Source organism: Penicillium maclennaniae, assembly GCF_028827695.1.
Source record: "Penicillium maclennaniae strain IBT 15551 chromosome Unknown utg000005l:1.0-2652337.0:1.0-2654196.0, whole genome shotgun sequence".
NCBI classification, from domain to species: domain Eukaryota; kingdom Fungi; phylum Ascomycota; class Eurotiomycetes; order Eurotiales; family Aspergillaceae; genus Penicillium; species Penicillium maclennaniae.
Window position 1 is genome coordinate 860,154 of NW_026623217.1, and position 19,927 is coordinate 880,080.

Below are 19,927 nucleotides of genomic sequence, written 5' to 3' on the forward strand. Positions count from 1 at the left end.
GAGCCTTAGATTTTTTTTTTTTCCCCTCTCCTCTATTTAGGTCCCATCAAAGACCAAACGCCACGCCTAACGCGTTCCGATCCAGTCATGACTTCAACCCACATTAGCGACGTGGGTCTGATGGAGAAGAGTCCGGCCTTTCTAGAAACAAAACCCCTTGGTGTCCCCTTCCCCCCCCTGGCTTCTGTTCTTCTTCCCCAGGATGAAGTTCAGCCGTCTGTGGGGTCCGTCTTCTCCGGCTACATAGATGTCCGAGAAAGAAAGGTCTCCTGGTCTCTCCTCGGAGAGTTCCGCAGGACAGGTGAAGATCAACCGGGAAAATACCGACAATACTGCCGTGAATTCTGAAACTCAAGAGACTTCGGTCCGAGAGGAAACGACCGCAAACCCAATTGCTCCTTCTATCCCCAGTCGATGGAGGACTGTCAGCCAACGCATTCGACAAAGAACCGCCACGATAGCCGATAGTTTGGGTCGTCCTCATGAAAGACAAGCAGAGGGCGTCGAGGCCTCTTGGTCACCGGAATACTATGGAGCAACAGACGATATCAAAAGTTTCGAGGCTCGCCAGGCCAACGGCGAAGAAGCTCGCCTGCAAGGCTTCGATCACAACTCGCAGGCCCAGGACCTGGTGAGGCAGCTGGGTCTGCCGCATATCGCCAGCAACCGTCGTGCGAGGGAGGAGGTGCGCTCTGGCACAACGACTGGCATGACGACTCCCGGCGAGAGTGAAGCCTCCACTCCCGTGAACGGAGGTCTCCTTTCGCAGTTACTCCGAGTGTATGCCAATCAGGTTGGTGCGGCGAGCAGGATCAGCGTGGCTTCCAGTACAACAGACACCGACCCTGAAATCGAGACGGTTCCTGCAACCAACTACGGAACGGAATCGGGAACGGGAACGGGGACGACCACGCCCAGTGGAACGAATGCCCTCAATGGCAAGAAGGAGAAAGTCAAATGGTACAAGAATGGAGTGGACAACGACAGCAAGGCCAGCATTCCTATGCTGAAGAAGCTGCCCCAGCCAACGAAGCATAAAAGAAAGGAGTCAGGTCATCACTATACTTCATCTTTGATTCAGGCCTCGATGGATATGGGCCGAGTTGGGGTGCCCGGGGCACAGGGACCGGGTACTATGAATTACAAGGAACGCAAGAAGCAAAGGCGCAAGAGTGCCAAGGACGTCAAGCTCAAGGTGCACATTGCCGCGATCCTGGCTCGCCAACAATACATCATGCAACTTTGTCGTGCCTTGATGAAGTATGGGCCCCGACTCACCGTCTCGAGGAGTACATGATGATGACCTCCAACGTGCTGGATGTCAATGCCCAGTTCATGTACATCCCCGGTTGCATGTTCATGTCCTTTGACGATCCCTTGACTCGCACCGCCGAGGTGAAGATCATTCGGGTCGTCCAGGGGCTGGACTTGTCGCGTCTCGCGGAGACTCACAATGTCTACAAGAATGTGGTCCATGACGTACTGAGTCTCGAGGATGCCACCAACGACCTGGATCAGATTATGCAGCGCAAACCACGCTACAATCGTTGGTTGTTAGTCCTGTTGACTGGCCTTGCCAGTGTCGCTGTTGGTCCCTACTCCTTTTCCGCTCGCCCTATCGACCTTCCTATTATCTTCCTTTTGGGATCTTTGGTCGGATTCATGCAACATATTCTTGCCCCGTCATCAGCCACGTATTCCAACGTGCTGGAAGTATCAGCAGCCATCTTGACCTCATTCCTAGCCCGTGCATTTGGAAGCATCATGCATAATGGCGAGAACGTCTTCTGTTATGCGGCGCTGACAGAATCGTCCATCGCTATGATTTTGCCCGGTTTTTCGGTCCTCAGCAGTAGTCTAGAATTGCAATCCCACCAGATGAACGCCGGGTCTATCCGCATGGTCTTCACGATCATCTACTCTCTCTTCCTCGGCTATGGCGTTACAGTCGGCACCACGATCTACGGCGTCATCGACAAGAACGCGACCACGCAATCAACATGCCCTAACGCCGTCGCAGATTGGGGCAACGAATATATTCAGCATTTCCCCTGGGTCGCGCTCTTCTGTTTCTTCGCCGCCCTCATCAACCAGGCAAAGCTGAAGCAGGTCCCCGTGACTGTGATCTTGGGAGTCTGTGGCTACGTGACCAACTACTTCAGCTCCAAGAAACTCGGCTCCGGCCAGGTCTCTAACACCGTCGGCGCTTTTACCATTGGTCTCCTCGCCAATTTGTACAGTCGTTTGTGGCACGGTCATGCTGCTGCCGCCATCATACCGGGTATCTTCACCCTGGTGCCGTCGGGTCTTGCATCTAGTGGCTCCATCCTCCAGGGTCTGGAGTATGCCGAGGCCGTGGTGTCTGGCAATGCGACGGCTATCAGCAATGCCAACTCGGGCAATTCCCTGACTGCACTGGGTTATGGAATGATCCAGACGGCTATCGGTATCTCGGTTGGCCTATTTGTTTCCGCATTGATTGTCTATCCGCATGGAAAGAAGCGGAGTGGTATTTTCAGTTTATAAGCTTTTCGACGCTTTTCGCGATTGCGCATATTGGACGATGAACATTGCACATAGGGGACGGCGAACCGGATGTTTCTTTCTTTTTTTTTCCCCTTTTCACTGTTTATCTTTCAGCGTCTTTGGATTTTGGAACTTGCATAGCGTGGATATCCATTGTCGAGGTTTTGTCACTTATCAACATCCACTCATGTCCTGATTATCTTGCATGCAAGATGATACTTCTAAGTCGATATGTCATAGTTTCTAATCTACCATTCACTATTCACTATTTTACAATGTCAAAACAGCCCCCACAAACGCAATCCACGCCGGCAAATCCGCCACCACCATGCGCACCCGATGAACGCTCAACCACTGTTCCATCTCATGCGTCGACTCGTTCTCCCCGTCGTCTCAACAATGCGCTGCACTGGGCCCGCAACAAATGGCACGAACATCAGGTGTCCAATCGCACCGGCCATCCCCGCCCAGTAGAATATAGGCGCCTGTAATTCCTGTCGCCGTTGATTCAGCAGAAGCGTTGCAGCAGCTGCGGAGATCGTGCTCAAGTTCAGCGTGATGACGGTCCACACCGCGCGTCCGAACACTTTATTGTACCAGGTGGGCAGGATTGTTTCGGATTGCTGGCGGATCCGGGGTTGGAGGAAAGCGGAGTTGGTGATGAGCTCCAGCAGGGCGTGCGCGAGTGTCGCAGTGCTGGTTGCGAGGGGCGCCGCGTGGAGGAGGTGAATTGGATTGAAGATGAGTCCTGATGCCATGGTGATTTGGTGATTTGGCGATTCGGTGATTTGGTGATTTGGTGATTTGGCGATTCGGTGATTTGGTGATTTGGTGATTTGGTGATTTGGTGATTTGGTGATTTGGTGATTTGGTGATTTGGTGATTTGGTGATTTGGTGATTTGGTGATTTGGTGATTTGGTGATTTGGTGATTTGGTGATTTGGTGATTTGGTGATTTGGTGATTTGGTGATTTGGTGATTTGGTGATTTGGTGATTTGGTGATTTGGTGATTTGGTGATTTGGTGATTTGGTGATTTGGTGATTTGGTGATTTGGTGATTTGGTGATTTGGTGATTTGGTGATTTGGTGATTTAATAATTTGGTGAACTTGGGGTGGTTGACAACGTATGATGGAAGCGGGGGAAAATTCGGGGCTTATGTATCTGATCTTGGGACTAAATAGATGCCAACAGCCCACGTCGGAATTCCGTGGGGACCGTGATCGAGTAGGATTCAAGTAATGTACAACGATAGTTTAATCTACACCCAGATTTCATTCGAAATGCCATCGAACTTGAGGCCCTCTTCATGCTCGCTGCGCTCCATCGTGGCCAGATGCGCCCACAACTCAGGGTACTTTTGCCCAGCCCACTCCTCTACTTGGTCCTTCCAATACTGATATGGAATGGCGTTGTAGAAGAGTCCAATCCTAGTCAAGTTAGCGATGGGCCAAAACCCATGGATCGGAACATCACTCACGTTGTGCTCGTGGGGGGAACCCCGATCTCCGCCTGCATCGATTCGATCGCAGTGGTGGCCACGTCGAATTCGCACTGCGCGGCCACTGCTTCAATATACCCGGTGTAGAGCCGGCGATCTACCTCAATTCCCACCTTTTTGACTTTCTGCAGCATCTTCAGGGCCTCCTGTGCACCGTTGTGGTGCTTCTCGCACACCTTGAAAAATATCCCGATGGTCTTGTTTGACGGCCCTTCGTCGGATGCAAGGATCTGGCGAAAGATCTCCATGCTCTTCTCGGGCATCTCGCAGGCCGCATATGCTAGCATCAATCCGTTCTGGATCCGGGTTGTAAGGTTGACCTCCAGGTCGAGCTTCAACATGTTGTGCACGAGCTCCAGATTGGTCTTGTCACTGTTCCGGGCAATACCCTGGAAGCATCGAGCGTAGGTATCCGGCTTGGGACGGCGTCTGGGGTCTTCGGCCTGACGCATGTGCCCGAATACCAGAACGGCAAGATCACTGCGTTTGCGCGCGAAGAAACTGGACATGATCTCCGTCCGGACATCAACCCCAGTCTGGGGGAACGCGAGTTTGAAAAGCTCGTACACATCCCACACATCTTCGTCCTTCTGGCTTAAATCGAGAATAAAGTCCGTGATGGCGTTCCTGACAAGACTCTTTCCTTCGTCATCGTAGGTGCCCAAGCGGGGACGAAGCAATTCGGATATGGCTTCCCAGTCATAACGATAAAGTAGCATGCGTGTCAAGGCGGCCACGGTGGTAGGGTCCAGCCGCACGTTTTCCTGAAAGAGGGGATCAAGAAGAGAAGAAATTCGACCGAACAGAGCATCCTTTTGCTCTGACAGACACAGCATGGCGATTAATTTATTGCAAAGGGGCAGGTTTTCAGTGGGCAGGAGGCTAAGATCAATTTGCTGCTCAAGCATCTCCAGAGTCTGTTCAACAGCACCGGCCTGGATATACGACTCCAACTGCAATAGATGGGTTTCTTGGTCTGGCACCAGGCCCCACTGTTCCGCCAGTCGAACAAAGCCAGGAGCAAGTTCATGGTTCCGCGAGGCATTGGCATACTGTATGAGACTGTTCACGTCTGCAATGGTGATAGCACCCTGAATCTGATGATCAATCGCAATCCACGCCTTGACTTTCTCGGCAAGCGAAGACGCATTGTTGCCATGTGCTGCCTCCCAAAGCAAGGTGATGCCTACAGTCTCAGGCACCGGTCCCTGAGGAAGTGAGTTGAAGATTGGCTCAGCCCACTTGGTCTCGGAGTTCAAAATCGCATGTTTGATGATGACCCTCTTCGTAGAAATGGAAGGCTCAATTATGTCGGCCATCTTGTTGGGCGTCGAGGGATCCAAGGCACCTGTGATGGGACACTCGTAGGCCGTCTGGACAGCTTTGAACTGACCCTTTTCAATGAGGAGATTAATGAGCTCCTCATGAGAGGCTTGATCAAATCTCATGTCGTATTTCTCAAATTCTCGAGTGATATTCCTCAATTGGCGATTGTCATCCGCCATAGCGAAGCCCTTCATAACGGTCAACCATGGAGACGGCTTAGCACCCCTAAATCGACCACCGAAATTGAGGATGACAAGTCGAGCCTCTGCGGGACAGCCATTGCTTGCCAGGAGGTTGATATAGGCCAGAAGAGCAGGCCGACTGACTGAGTCGACACCGAATCCATGATCGGCACGAAGCTCTGCATAGACATAGCGAGCAATCTTCAGGATAGTTGCGCGCGCCTCAGGGAGACACTCTGCCTCTTGGAGCACAAATAGCATTTTCTCAAGGCTCTCGACCGAGAAGACATCCTGGAATTCCCGGTCATTCAACTCCCCCTGTTGCGCCTTCAGATGTCTCCAAGTTATAGACAGAAGCCGAGCCTGGAATCCGTTGATGACTCCAGGATTCTCCACCCGCGTAGCAAAGAAAAGTTGGAAAGCTTTTGTGAGCGTATGGCTTGGCGGAGCTCTGCTTTTGTCCTCAAGGGATCGCTTGAGATCGGTCATGGGCTGTAGACCCTTTTCCGAAGACAAGGTCGCTGGCTGCCCATCTCCCGCATCTGCAGTGCTTGGGTTGAAGTTAAAAGCAAAGAGAGTTCGTCGCGATAGATTCTGGAGGACAGGAACCCAAGGTCGTACTCGTGCTGGGGAAATGGTATGCAGCAATTGATTTTGACGACATCTCGAGAAATGCAGCGGTTCGTTATTGATGATGGCGCGAAAAACTCTTCTCGTGAGATGAGACTGCATGCTGGGCGATGAAAGCCGCCGCTATCAGGGATAGAATTAAAGAGGTCGTGGAGCTTCATGCTTTCGAAAGTTTCGTGACGCGGAGTAGGCGGTCCAAGTCTTGGCACTGGCGAAAAAAGATCCGCTTCGATCCTGGTCTCCTCCACATCACCACGACACCGCGATCTTCATCTATCGCAATGTCTGTGAACCTATTCTCATCTCCGCTGCTGCGCAGCGTCGCGAATGTCATGCCATCAGCTTGTCGCTGGAGCTCGACGGCGGCCATGAGCGCTTTCACGTCCCAACGAGCCACATCTTCACAGAGTACGTGGAAAGTCCGGCCTTTGACACCCTAGAACTTTGGCTCTAGTCAAATTTTTCTTTTACCTGAACCTATAGCTGAAAGTTTGAACTAGCCTCAAAAGTCCAGCACCGACGCCGATTACCGAACCGCTTGCGATTCCTCGAGGACCAGAAGGCGCAAGGAGAGAGCCGAGCGCTAGAGAAGTTCCAGACTCGAGAGTGGAAGGCTGGTGATATCTACGCTCCTCACGATCTTAGCCCGGCCGAGATGAAGAAATGGGGCAAGCGCAAGAGTCCCTCGACGGATGCTTTCGATGCCTTGAATCTGAATCCATTGCACCTTTACAGAGTACGTTAATCCGATACACAATGTCCATATTAAGAGGGATGAGAAGCGCATCATCAATCAAAAAAGAGAAATTAACTCGTAATTGGAGATCAATTGCTGACATTGATTCCCTCCGCAGAACTTCTCCGTCATGTCTGAGTACGTGTCTGCTCTGGGCCGCATCCGACACCGAGACCAGACTGGTCTGCGACCTGTGAACCAGCGAAAGATCGCCAAGGCCATCCGCAGAGCCATGGGCCTCGGCCTCATGCCATCTGTCCACCGACACCCCGAGATCCTGGCCACGGAACTCCGCTCTAAGCTCGAGGGCGGCAATTTCTAAGAATGAATCATTTCACTCATTACAGACCGTTGAAATTGGCCATGGCGTTCCTGTATAGACCACTGAGCCCGATTTGAGGGACTCAGTTCCATGTATTATTACTCAGCGCAAATCTAGCTTATCTTTCATCGACAAAGTCGTCCCCTAGGGCTTCACTCTGCTATATATCGTTCTTCAAAAACATTGTGATCCTTTTTGTACTTCTCAGATATGTGGTTAGAAGTGTACGTTCCGTATGTGATGCCTGGAGCTATATTGCTAGGCTGAAGCGCAGCCCCGCCTAAACAACTCCCTTCCCTCCTCATCCCTCTCTCTTTCTCACATCTCACCTTGAACACACTTACACCCATGTCAATCACAAACGGTATGGCTCATTTACTTGAAACCGTTTTCTCAATTGATCTAATTTACCCCGCGCAGAGTCCATCTGGGCTGCAAGCCCCTCCACCACCCGCGGTCAACCCACGCAGCTTTCGTCCGATGCTAAAGGCGAGCGACTTGCCTACGCGGTACGATCCCCCCATTGAATACATCACATATAACCATTGCTAAGTCGAGTCATCGTAGTCAAACAAATCTATCTTCCTGCGCTCGATCGACGACCCCGCGACCGCCAGACAGTACACCGAGCACAAATCCCAAACAACCGTCGCTCGGTTCTCCCCATCCGGATTCTATGTCGCCAGTGGTGACGCCACCGGTACTGTGAGAGTGTGGGATTGCGTTGGAGAGGGTATAACCAAGGGAGAATACAGCATTGTCAATGGCCGCATCAACGACCTGGCCTGGGATGGCGATTCGCAGCGCATTATTGCCGTTGGCGATGGAAAGCAACGATTTGGACACTGCATTACCTGGGATAGCGGAAACACTGTCGGAGAGATCTATGGTCACACGCAACAGATCAACTCGGTGTCCATCAGGCAACAGCGACCTCTTCGCGCGGCCACGGCCGGTGACGACAAGAAGCTGGTCTTCTACCACGGAGCGCCTTTCAAGTTCAACATGGGAGTTCCGGATAAGCATACCAATTACATCTATGGAGTTGGTTTCAGTCCGGATGGCTCAAATCTGGTCAGTGTAGGTGGAGACCGCAAGATCTGGCTCTACGATGGCAAGACGGGAGAGACCAAAGGTCAGATTGGCGAAGGACAGCACAATGGCAGTATTTTCGGTGTTTCTTGGTCGAAAGACTCCAAGAAATTTGTGACCGCCAGCGCTGACCGAACTGTTAAGATCTGGGATGTGGAAGCTGGCAAGTCAACACAGAGCTGGACTCTGGGCGAAGACGGTGCTATGGCTGTCCGTGACCAGCAAGTTGGTGTCGTTTGGCCTCCGGGCAGAAGCGACAACCTTCTGATCAGTTTGTCTCTTAGTGGCGACCTGAACTATCTGGTTGAGGGCACCCCTAAGCCCCGGCAGGTTATCCAGGGTCACCAGAAGAGCATCACGTCTTTGAACCGGTCTGCCCTGGAGGATAAGGAGACACTGTGGACCGGAAGCTTCGAGGGCCGTGTCTGCACCTGGGACGTTACTTCTGGTACCGCTGGTGAGATTGAAGGAGAGGGCCATCCCGGTTACGTTGCTGGCCTGGCCCCGACATCGGAGGGTGCAGGAAGAATCTACAGTGTCGGCTGGGACGACACTATTCGCTCGATCGATGCCTCAGCCAAGACTTACACTGGCAGCTCATCCAAACTTACTGGTCAACCTAAAGGTGCTGCCGCGGCTGACTCGACTGTGCTGGTCGCGGCGGCCGAGGCCGTTGAAATTTTCCAGGACGGCAAGAAGACCGGAGAGTACAAGACTAACTTCCCGGTGACGAATGTTGCGGCCCACGGAGCGATGGCTGCTGTTGGTGGCGAGGACGGATCCGTCCAGATTTGCAGCATCTCCAGCTCGAGCCTCTCATCCAAAACCGACATCAAGGCCTCTCGTAACCCAGTTTCTACGCTTGCTTTCTCACCGGATGCTTCCCTTTTGGCGGTTGGTGATCAGAAGGGACGCGTCCTGGTCTTCAAGGTTGCTGACGGCAGTCTGCTCACGGATCGATGGACTGCTCACACAGCGCGCATCACATCACTCGCCTGGAACAACGAGGGCACCCACGTGGTGAGTGGATCGCTGGATACCAACATCTTCATCTGGAACTTGGCGAAGCCTGGCGATTGGCTGGAGCTCAAGAACGCCCACAAAGAGGGCGTGAACGGCGTGGCGTGGATCGCCGGAGGCTTCAAGATCGCATCGGCAGGCGCTGACGCCGCTGTGAAGGTGTGGAAAGTGGAAGGTCTCAAATAGATGGCTTGTACGATTGGATGTACCTGAAAGGCAAGCAGAATAGATGAATTTAAGGAGTTGAAAATATACAAAGATAGAGTAAACAGAATGGGTGGGAAAGGCGGAGCAGGGATGTGGCCGCAAAAAGTGTCTGTGCCAGCACCCACACAGCATGTTTCTGCACCCTTGCCTAAGTTCCAATTAAGACAGATGAAGTGAAGGCGACAAGCACTATGGGGTTTTCATGAGTGGCTACCTCAAACTGGACGTGAGTCGATACCGAAAATGTCGCCGTCGGAAGCTCCGAGTAGCTCCCGGCGCTTCTTGCGCCCAAAGGTTTGTACGGCCCAAGCTCCCACGATAGCAAGCACTCCGGCTGACGACGCTATAGCTCCGACAAGCAACATTTGTTCTCCCACAAACCGGTCAACGTCTGAAAGGCCTGGTGAGCTTGCGGAACACCACACAAACAACCGCGGCCTCCGATGACGACAATGACCGCGAGGAACGACGCGGGCTGCTTACCGGCGAGATCGAGCCACGACGTGGGGGTTTGACATGGCTATGGACGCAATCACGAAACCTTTGGATGTCGACGCATCAATTCCTTGTATCAGAGCCGGGTATTGGGATCTTGAAGTGCGGGTTGGCATATCTTCTAGGCTCGCTTGCGACTTTTATTCCTGCCATCTCCACTTTCCTTGGGCATCAAGATGGAAAGCACATGGTGGCTACGGTCACCGTGTATTTCCACCCCGCGAGATCCCAGGGAAGTATGTTTCGCGCCTTGATCTGCGCGCTACTCGCATTCTGTTATTCTTCCTTCCTTTCCATCACGAGTATGCTGCTTGAGAACTTGTTCCAGGATACTCTGAACATGTCTATAGCTGGCCACGCCTTAGTACTCATTGTATTTTGCGGTGGTGGACTGGGTTTTGTGGGCTGGACCAAGCAGCGACTCGGTGATCCCCTTGTCAACGTCGCCTGTTCGCTCACGGCGCTTTCAACGATTACTATCTTGACCAAAGAAGGTTCTGTTCAGAGCGGCGACCTCTCTTTGAGCAAGATTTTTCAGGTCTTGAAGATGGTCATCATGGGTGTGTTGATCGCTTTGCTCGTGTCCTTTTCGATCTTCCCCATTTCCGCGCGGAAGAAACTGCGTGCAAACTTGGTCACGACCACAGATACATTGGCTATTATGCTAGCCATTATAACAGAGAGCTTCCTGAGCGGGTCTGAGGAGGAACTCTTATCATCGGAATTCATTGAAGCTGAGACCAAACACCGAATGGCATACAGCCAACTTGACAAGCTGGTCAAAGAGGCCAAGCTGGAGCATTACGCCGCCGGCTCTGAACGAGAGTATCGTTTGGAGAAGAAACTTGTTCGCTGGGTGCAGGACATCACGCACAATATGGGAGGCCTACGCAGTGCGGCCTCTTTACAGTTCAGTCTTATTCGAGAAACAATTGCTCGCGAGTCTGGCTCCTCGGATGGGGCAGAGACTAATCAAATCGAATATTTTGCAAGTCTCGAGCGTTCCTGGTCGTATCATGATGGATCCTTTTTGGAACCAATCGATGAACGGCCCGAGGAAGGCCTGTCTCCAGAAGGCAGTTCCACTCGAGTGCCGGATGGCGATCCAGACCCAACCGATAACACATCTGTCCTTCCCGCTGACGTCTTCACGATATTTATCTCTCATCTGGGTCCGTCTATGGTATTTAGCACCCCAAGCTTTTTGTTTTGAGAAACTGTAGAAACTGACAGTCAACAGCGGTCCTTGGCCTTTACGTTGAAGGAGATATTCAGAGAGATCCCATTTGGTCCTGCTCCAGATTACAAGGTATCAATTGACGGTCGACTGAGAACGAGCCTTGATCGTGCTCTTGAGCTTTACCGTGAGTCGCGGGCAAAGACCCTCAAGTCTCTTTACCAGCAGACCGAAGCAATGAAATTTAAGGACCAGGAAGCCGAAGCAGATCTTGAAGAGGTTTCTGCTAGCTGTGGCCATTTCAGTTTTTCGCTCATGGAGGTTGGAGAGCAGCTTCACGAGCTACTGTGCATTCTCGATGAGCTGCAGCTCGAGACCGAGGAACGACCTGGCGGTCGATCCTACACTTGGTTGAAATTCTGGCAAAATAACAAAAAAGAAGTTGTTCAATCTGGTATGTAATCTAAGTCCTCGAGCTACTCCAAATTACACCCGACTGACTTCTCAAGATTCTCTCTTTGTCGCCTCTGCGAACGGCCGGCAACGACGTTCGTCAGGCCCATTCAGCTTCGACGACAGGGTATCCGCTGCTGTTCGGGGTCGTCTGCACCTAACGTCAGATGCTAGCGTAAAACAAAGACTCGGCTATCGACTTTGGAAATCTCTAAAGGTTTTCCGCCGGGACGACACCAGGTACGCGATCAAGGTTGGAGCAGGAGCTGCGCTGTACGCCCTGCCTGCTTTTCTGCCTTCCACTCGCCCTTTTTATCAGCATTGGAGAGGTGAATGGGGACTGCTGTCGTACATGCTGGTCTGCTCAATGACGATTGGGGCTTCAAATACTACGGGCTATGCTCGGTTTCTCGGTACGTGTCTCGGGGCCCTTTGTGCAATTTCAGCCTGGTATGTCACCCGCGGGAATGTCTTCGGCCTTGCGTTCTTGGGTTGGTTGATGGCTACCTGGACAGCATGGATTACCATTGTCAAGGGCAATGGGCCCATGGGCCGTTTTATCATGCTCACGTACAACCTGTCCGTACTTTATGCCTACTCACTCGCTCAAAAGGAAGCGGATGGTGACCTGGATGAAGGTGGTCAGGATCCGATAATCTCGGAAATCGCACTTCATAGAGTCGTTGCGGTGCTCTCGGGCTGTGTCTGGGGTATCATTATCACACGCCTGATCTGGCCCATCAGCGCACGAGAAAGACTCAAGGATGGCCTGAGTATCCTCTGGCTTCGAATGGGCCTCGTGTGGAAGCGTGATCCGTTGTCTTCCATGGCAAAGACCGGCCGATCCGTCGTGTGCATGAGTGCTCGAGAGAAGCTCGAACTCGAGCGGTATCTCACCCGTCTGGAGTCGCTTCTGGCCGCTGCAAGCTCCGAGTTCGAATTGCGGATGGCATTTCCGAAGGATGCGTATGCTACCATCATTCAGCGCACGCGAGACATGGTGAATGCGTTCCATGCGATGAATCTGGAGCTCATGAAGAGCGAAACCGCCACCGAGGGTGAAATTGCCCTCCTTCGTTACACTGCTGCAGAACGAGGACAGCTTTCTGCTCGTATCAGCCATCTGCTGACCGGTCAGTGATGGCTTTTCCCTGTTTTGTTCGTAATCCATACTCATACAGTCACAGTAATGGCGTCGTCCATGAAACTTGAATATCCATTGAGCGATGTGCTCCCCAGCATAGATCACGCTCGCGACAGACTTTTAGCTCGCATTTATCGCTACCGCCAAGATCATGAGGCATCGCTTTTAACGACGGACGAAGACAGCGCGCTACTGTATGCATATAGTGAGTCTATCTCTTCCCTTGGAGAATGCCTAAGCTGACGAGAGATTAGTCTTGGTGACTGGCCAGTTGTCGAAGGAGATCAACGAAATGATCGCAGAAATTGGGCAGTTATTCGGAGTCCTCAGTGAAGATGTAGTTCACCTAGTATAGTAAATATCCTAAGTCCTCCTGAGGATAAAATGAATGCAACTATAGAGGGTTTGATATCGATCATAAAACCCAGGAATCCCGATGCGGCTGTTGCTTCCCCGCCTACGGAAGTCCAGCCTCTCTCCCTTCCACATCTCTTTCATCATCACTCCATCACCCCATCAGCTTCACCTCTCTCGATCGAATTCTACATTCTCTTGATGTGTAGTTCCTCTCATCTGCCGCCCTTCGGCCACGCCTCGCGCTCCTAGTCCAGCCATGCAGATCGATCCGGCCGCCCTGAGTCGGACTGACTCGGCCTCAAATCCGGCGAAGGGTGCGGCGCCTAATGCCTCGGCGACACAAAAGTCTTCCAGAGCTCTGATCTCGGTTCCGCGACTCGATCTGGAGCATGCCTATACCGATTTGAAGGCCGCCATCGGAGACAAGTGGGCTGAGTACAAGGAGGCTACAGCCTTTTTCTTACTAGGTATGTGTCGCTGCGCATGCGATCTCCTGCCATTTCGTGTATTTCCCGGCTCTAATAACGGCCGATCGCGACGAATTGACTTCCGAGCTGACTTCCTGACCTCCTGCCGATTCTAGGACACTACAATCAGAACGAGTACGCGTCGCGAGTCGACCACGTAATATGCGCCGATCCTAAAACCGAACATCTCCATAATAACTTTGTCTGTGCGATTATTGGAAATCTCACTCGCGACCTTCCCGATCATGGCGTCGCAACCTGGGTCTCGGCGAACGACAAGCCTTCGACGGTGTCGAAGCCGATTTCGGGCGATGCTGCGGAGCAGAGACTGAAAACGGAGGTGATGCAGCTGCCTCCGAGGGACCGTAGACGAATCAAGGGGATCCCAGAGGTATGTAATGGCCATTGTGGTTTTGAATAATGAACAAAGATACTTATGCTCGGCAGCGCGATCCCAACGACGCGGCATCCACCGAACTGGAGGAATACCACCTTGCTAAACAGATCAAGCTTCCAAGCCAGGTCCCCGCGAGTGCAGGTGGATTAAATAAGACCAGTAAGATACCGTCACCTTTGAGGCGCACACTCGGACAGCGATACTCTATCGCGCGCCTCCGCTCAACCCCAAGGACCATCTAACCTCGAATTTTTACAGACTGGGAATTGGAAATTCGAAAACGATATGCGCAGCCCCTCGCTGCAGAGACGGGCGAGTTCCCTGATGCCGAGTCTATTCATGCTCGCATGGTGCCTATGTGTTACGAAGAATCTTTACCTAGTGGCGCCGGTCTGCCGTGCGCCGAGTTTATGGCAATTGCAACGGAAACATTTGTGAAGGAGGTATTGTCCTCAGTGTTCTCTCGCACCAGATCCAATGGTCCGTCAGGCACGATCAATGGAATGATGATGCGGAAATACCGAGAACAACTTGAACGAGAAGAGCTTGCATACACCCGTGGTGAGATTGCAAAGGATACCGCAACTGGTTTGCTCCCTGTCGAGGCCAGAGAGGCCAGAATTCGAAGACCACTTGGAGTCAGGGATCTACGACTCACCCTGGAGCTCAGTGGCAGTGTCCTTGGTCATATGCCCTTGATCATAGATCAAATCGCGGGTGGATACTTTGAAGATGAACTTGAAACGGAAAAGCAAGATCGCCTGGAGAACAGCGTTGGCGAACCGCGTGAAATCAAGACCGCTGAAGATGAAATGGACCTGGACGAGATCGATGATTCTCTATCAGATTGGGAAGGAGGCGGGGCTGCTGATCGTGAACAGTTAGGTTCTCTACTCGATGAGTGCCTGTCGATGGCTGCGTGAACTTTGATACCCCCTTTTTTGTTCCCGTTTGATACTGTCAAACTGCATTCTCATTTCCTACTTGGTTTCCTGATTTCTCGGTCTCGGGTGGGAGGATCACGGCGTCTGGGATTCCGGCTTTTCATGCATATGGTTCTGGAGTTCATTTTTTTTTCGGAAGGTTTGCTATGGCGGCCGTGTCTCGAATACTTTCAAGATTCTTTACTTATTTCGGAGCTTTGTCGAGCCCTACAATGTACAGTATCTACTCACAGACAAGGTGCAACAAGGTAAATGTTTTGCAAGCCGAAAAAGCAGAACCGATGGCTATGATCTCTACCGGGCGAGGAGAGGTCAAGCTTGTTCGATACCCATGAATTTGACTTTTTTATCTCAGACTTTCCTCTCTTAGTTCTTAAATACTGAAGTGAATTATTGGAAAGCTATGGCCCTGGTCTGGTGGAAAGACATTGAATTGATCATATCCAGATAACGCCTCTTCATGGTAGTAGATCGTGATATCTTAGTTAATAATATTTGCAACGAGCTTCAAGATCTCCTCCGTGGACTTGTGCGCGTTGGCCGGGTCCTTAGCCACAGACTGCCAGACCTCGCCGTGCCTGGGCTCCATTGAAATGCACTTGGTAATAACGTCGGATCGTTTTTCCTGGACAAGAGTGTTAGCAAACGCCTCATAATTGCGATTGAACAAGTGACGAACCTCTGTTCCGTGCTGCAAAAGGAACTTGTAGTACCAAGCCCAGCCATCCCCGTAATCGCTGTCCGAGACGATCGCCTTTTCGAACCAGGTCATTGCCTTCTCTAGTCGACGCTCGCCCCAGAAGATGCGTGCCACCGTGATAAATAAAATCGGATCGTTGTCCACCTTCTTAATCGCCTCCAAGCTACGAGCCTTGCGCTGAGCCCGCGGCTCGAGGTGCCAGATACTCTCGCTCCAGAGCAACCCGGATGCAGGAGCCTCCTGCAAAGCCCGCGCCATCAATACCTTGGCCTGAGCGATGTTGTTTGCGCGACGTTCCACACGCACACTTTCTGTCCAGAGTTCAGCGCTCTTGGGGACCGCAAGACGAGCTCGGTCAAGAACGGAGCGTGCACGAACGACGGCACCTGCCTTCTCTTCCAATCGAGATGCCAACAGCCAAAGCGGGACGGACTTGGGGCAAGCTCTGGTGCCGGTTCCGTAAGCCTCGCGGGCCTGTGGGAACTTATTTTGAGCCTCGTAAATTTGGCCCTTCATCATCCAGAGCTTGTCTGCCTTGGGATACAGCTGGAGACCCTGGTTGACGAGATCCAATGCGTCGTCGACATTGCCCAACTGCCGCTCAAAAGCAACACTCTTGACCCACACGCGATCCGTGCCGGCTTCACGACGAGCAGTAGCCAGTAGTTCTCGTGCCTGGTCGGTCTGTTGGGCATCTGCCTCGAGCTTGACGGCAGCAAGCCAGATATCTTCGTTGTTAGGGTTCTGGTTGAAGGCACGGCCGAGGACTCGTCGGGCATCGTCGATTTCACCAGACTGCCATTTCTCCTTTGCGAGTTGCAACCAAAGCTCCTCGCTCTGAGGGCATGCTTCAACGGCTTTCTCAAGAACTTGCCAGAGAGCTTCCTTGTCGCCATGGTTTCGCTCCAGGTCGGCTGCAGCAAGCCAAATGGATCGGCGATTGACAAAGACTCGTAGGCATATGCATAGATGGCGCGAGCAGTCTCGTATTTGCCCCGGGCAATGCTAGACTTTGCATCTTCCATCCAAATGTCTTTCCGGTCATCGTCTTCATCCAGACCCCATCCTAACGTCTCTCGAATGATACCGCCACAGGTGAGGATGGCGCCTTCTTCCTCGCATCGCTGAGCCTCTTCAATCCATTCCTCCCGCTTCAACATAGCGTTCTCTCTGGCGAGGGACTGGACGGCACGCTTCATAACATTGACCTTCTCAAAGGTACCCATCTGTTCTTGAAGACGAGCAGCAGCAATCCAAATTTCATGACTGGTGGGAACGGCCTTGCGTGCGGCGTTCAAGACCTTTTGAGCATTTTCGGGTGTCTCAAGTCGAGCAAGAGCCAACCATAACTCCACAGACAAAGGAATCATCTCCACAGCCTTTGCCAGCAAAAGGCGTGCATCAGCGGGGTCTTCTTCCAAATTGACAGCTTCTTTCCAGATTTGAACTGATTGAGGAATGTGCAGAATAGCTTGCCTAAGCACGTTCTTCTTGGCCCGTGAATCTGTTTCCAATTTCATGGCCTCGATCCAGAGTCCCGTAGAGCGATCGTTATTCTTGATAGCATTCGCCGCAATAACCTTTGCGTTGTGGCCTTCGTTCAGACGGATATTCTCCATCCATGCATCTTCGCTCTTCGGGCAAAGCTCGCATCCTTTAGCGATGATATTTCTGGCTGCAACAATTCGGCCTGCAAGCTCCTCAAGACGCGCAAGAGCAATCCACCCGGGGGCATGTTTGGGGTTTGTTTTGGTGACGGATTCCAGCAAGACTCGAACTCGCTTGATATCGCCCACCTCGACCTCTCCGGCCTTGGCTTCCGATTTGGTCAGACTAGTGAGATAACCCTTGGGATCGATACTGGTGGCACTCCCCGAGACCTCTGCGGTTGATCCGAGCGCAGCCTGGTCTAATCTGACTTTCAGCACCTTGTCACGCGCAGCACCGATATCTGCAAAGTTTGTCATAGTGCCATCTGCATCTCCATCGGCCGCACCACCGTCGTCGGCAACGGTTGTGTCGAACTGTGCTGAGTCCCGGGCACCTGCAATGACACTGTCCGGCACGGCGTAGAACCTCTGACGACTGTTCTGTTTCTCTCGTCTGTTCTTGCCCGTCAAGTCACCAACTTCGGGAAGGTTGGCCCAGTCGTCCTCGGACACCGCTGCGAGGGAGCGCTTCAAATCGGCAAATTGCTGTTGAATCTTTGGATTTTTTCGTTCGTAGTCTTCGCGTTCTTGTTGCTCTCGGGCTTCCCTGTAGGTGGCGAAGGATTCACGTCGGTATTCTGTCCAAACAACCGGGGCTTGGCCCGATGAACAAGAAATCTCCTGGAAAAGGATTGCGCAAAGAGAAAAGTACTAACCTTCGAAGTTTCCGGCGTCTGTCCATCTTTTCGTCTACCTCTTGGTAGATGCGATCCGCCTCATCGTCCTCCTGGTCGAATTGCCCGTAGGCAAACAGACCGGTCTCATTGTCGGGATCCTGGAAACGTTCATCGTCCTCTTCTTCCTTTTCTTCTTTTCCTCCCTTCTCACGCGACTTATCTCCGTAAGCAGTGGGCGCAGCAGCTCCGAGCGCGGCAGCTCGTTTCGTTAACGCAGCCTGGATCTGTTCAGGTGTCGGGCCTTCGCGCGCAGGTCCCAGGTCAGAGCGCGTGGTGAAACCTGTCGCACCACGGCCCAGACCAGCGACATAGTTCTCCGGTGCCTGCTGGCTAAGAAAATCCTTGCGTCCGGACGCCATGATGGGGCATCTCGTTGTATGAGTTTGGGAGAGTGAATGGGCGGACCTCGTAGAAAAGTAGATCCGAGTCCGACAATCTTATCGCGGAAAAAAAAGTTGCCCACAGTGACGCCGGCGTTTACCTTTGCTTTGCTATCAGAGACATCTGTCGCAAAGCGTCGTTTGACCGATTGCAATATGCCAAAAGTGAAGCCTCAGAAGCGCAACAGCGCGCACTCAGATGCCATGGCAAAAACCAAAGCTGCCCACAGCATCTTCAAGATGAACACAGACATCGGCCAGCACGTCTTGAAAAACCCCGGTATCGCCGAGCAGTGCGTACTCTTTTCGCCAAAAATCAAATGAACATCGAACCACAGCTGACCGTCATGAAGAATTGTCCTCAAGGCCGACCTCAAGCAGAGTGATGTGGTTCTCGAAATTGGTCCCGGTACTGGAAACTTGACAGCGAAGATTCTGGAGAAGGCCAAGAAAACTATAGCGGTGGAATTGGATCCTCGAATGGCTGCTGAAGTCACCAAGCGTTTCCAAGGCACTCCAGCCCAAAAGCGCCTGGAAGTTATCCTCGGGGATGTTATGAAGACCGAGCTTCCATACTTCGATGTTTGCATTAGCAACACGCCCTATCAAGTATGTGCCACCAGTCTCATCTACGGTATACACTTTCCTAACTCTTTTTAGATCTCCTCACCTCTCACTTTCAAGCTCCTGGCTACTCTGCCCGCACCTAGGACTTGTATTCTCATGTATGTTTCTCGACTCTTATGAATTCGTAGTGTACTAACATGCAATTACCTATAGGTTCCAGCGTGAATTCGCTTTGCGTTTATTCGCCAAACCAGGTGATAAGCTATACAGTCGTTTGTCCGTCAACGCCCAGATGTGGGCGAAGATTGATCACATCATGAAGGTCGGCAAGAACAACTTCAAGCCCCCGCCCCTGGTCGAGTCGAGCGTTATCCGTATGGTCCCGAAGGTCCCGAGGCCGCAAATCAATTATGAGGAGTGGGATGGTCTTTTGCGCATTGCGTTCGTGCGTAAGAACAAGACCCTGCGCGCCAGCTTCATCGGAACTCCCACCATCATGAACATTCTCGAATCGAACTACCGCACTTGGTGTGCCCAAAACGATATTCCCGTTGAGGACGGCCCGATCGGAGATGCCGATGGCGATGCGATGGATATGGGTCAGGAAGAAGCTGCCGAGGAGGTCGCTGATGAGCTCATGGATATGGATGATGATGACGTCCCCGATTTCTTCAAGGAAGAGACGAATAGCCATCTTCAGCAGGCACTCTTGAGTAAGCCCTCGCGCAAGAAGCGCGGAAAGGTGGCAGAGTTGGTGCGAGAGAAAGTGCGCTCGGTTCTCGAGGATGAGACTGGCCTTGCCGATAGACGTGCGAGGATGTGCGACGAGAACGATTTCTTGAAGTTGCTCTGGGCTTTCAACCAAAAGGGAATCCATTTCAGCTGATCGAGCCTATGGCTCTTCCGGGGGCGCCAACG

General features: G+C 52.2%; 8 protein-coding genes across 8 annotated transcripts; 5 read left to right on the forward strand and 3 right to left on the reverse strand.

Annotated features, from left to right (window-relative positions):
- Positions 1–247: 247 nt before the first annotated feature.
- On the forward strand, positions 248–2,526 carry N7477_005556 (threonine/serine exporter family protein; the record flags this gene model as incomplete). Its single annotated transcript, XM_056967219.1, has 2 exons — positions 248–1,279; positions 1,333–2,526. The coding sequence occupies 2 exons, from the start codon at positions 248–250 to the stop codon at positions 2,524–2,526; spliced, it is 2,226 nt and encodes a 741-aa protein (XP_056821973.1).
- A 347-nt stretch (positions 2,527–2,873) lies between these two features.
- Positions 2,874–3,284, reverse strand: N7477_005557 (putative integral membrane protein; the record flags this gene model as incomplete). The annotated part of the gene is made up of 1 exon (XM_056967220.1): positions 2,874–3,284. The coding sequence occupies one exon, from the start codon at positions 3,282–3,284 to the stop codon at positions 2,874–2,876; it is 411 nt and encodes a 136-aa protein (XP_056821974.1).
- A 503-nt stretch (positions 3,285–3,787) lies between these two features.
- Positions 3,788–6,326, reverse strand: N7477_005558 (uncharacterized protein; the record flags this gene model as incomplete). The annotated part of the gene is made up of 3 exons (XM_056967221.1): positions 3,788–3,956; positions 4,007–6,085; positions 6,145–6,326. 3 exons carry the CDS (start codon positions 6,324–6,326, stop codon positions 3,788–3,790), a joined length of 2,430 nt encoding a protein of 809 aa, XP_056821975.1.
- A 120-nt stretch (positions 6,327–6,446) lies between these two features.
- Positions 6,447–7,223, forward strand: N7477_005559 (mitochondrial 37S ribosomal protein bS18m; the record flags this gene model as incomplete). Its single annotated transcript, XM_056967222.1, has 3 exons — positions 6,447–6,573; positions 6,666–6,901; positions 7,020–7,223. The coding sequence occupies 3 exons, from the start codon at positions 6,447–6,449 to the stop codon at positions 7,221–7,223; spliced, it is 567 nt and encodes a 188-aa protein (XP_056821976.1).
- A 348-nt stretch (positions 7,224–7,571) lies between these two features.
- Positions 7,572–9,521, forward strand: N7477_005560 (WD40 repeat domain-containing protein; the record flags this gene model as incomplete). The annotated part of the gene is made up of 3 exons (XM_056967223.1): positions 7,572–7,587; positions 7,644–7,732; positions 7,791–9,521. The coding sequence occupies 3 exons, from the start codon at positions 7,572–7,574 to the stop codon at positions 9,519–9,521; spliced, it is 1,836 nt and encodes a 611-aa protein (XP_056821977.1).
- A 264-nt stretch (positions 9,522–9,785) lies between these two features.
- N7477_005561 (Transcriptional coactivator SAGA-type complex Ada1/Tada1) lies at positions 9,786–14,955 on the forward strand (the record flags this gene model as incomplete). Its single annotated transcript, XM_056967224.1, has 10 exons — positions 9,786–9,836; positions 9,892–11,220; positions 11,278–11,668; positions 11,724–12,800; positions 12,855–13,016; positions 13,066–13,140; positions 13,375–13,635; positions 13,752–14,026; positions 14,083–14,191; positions 14,291–14,955. 10 exons carry the CDS (start codon positions 9,786–9,788, stop codon positions 14,953–14,955), a joined length of 4,395 nt encoding a protein of 1,464 aa, XP_056821978.1.
- Positions 14,956–15,457: 502 nt separating this feature from the next.
- Positions 15,458–18,421, reverse strand: N7477_005562 (U4/U6-U5 snRNP complex subunit PRP6; the record flags this gene model as incomplete). The annotated part of the gene is made up of 3 exons (XM_056967225.1): positions 15,458–16,590; positions 16,737–17,932; positions 18,042–18,421. 3 exons carry the CDS (start codon positions 18,419–18,421, stop codon positions 15,458–15,460), a joined length of 2,709 nt encoding a protein of 902 aa, XP_056821979.1.
- Positions 18,422–18,598: 177 nt separating this feature from the next.
- Positions 18,599–19,895, forward strand: N7477_005563 (dimethyladenosine transferase; the record flags this gene model as incomplete). Its single annotated transcript, XM_056967226.1, has 4 exons — positions 18,599–18,735; positions 18,796–19,051; positions 19,103–19,167; positions 19,223–19,895. The coding sequence occupies 4 exons, from the start codon at positions 18,599–18,601 to the stop codon at positions 19,893–19,895; spliced, it is 1,131 nt and encodes a 376-aa protein (XP_056821980.1).
- Positions 19,896–19,927: the final 32 nt, after the last annotated feature.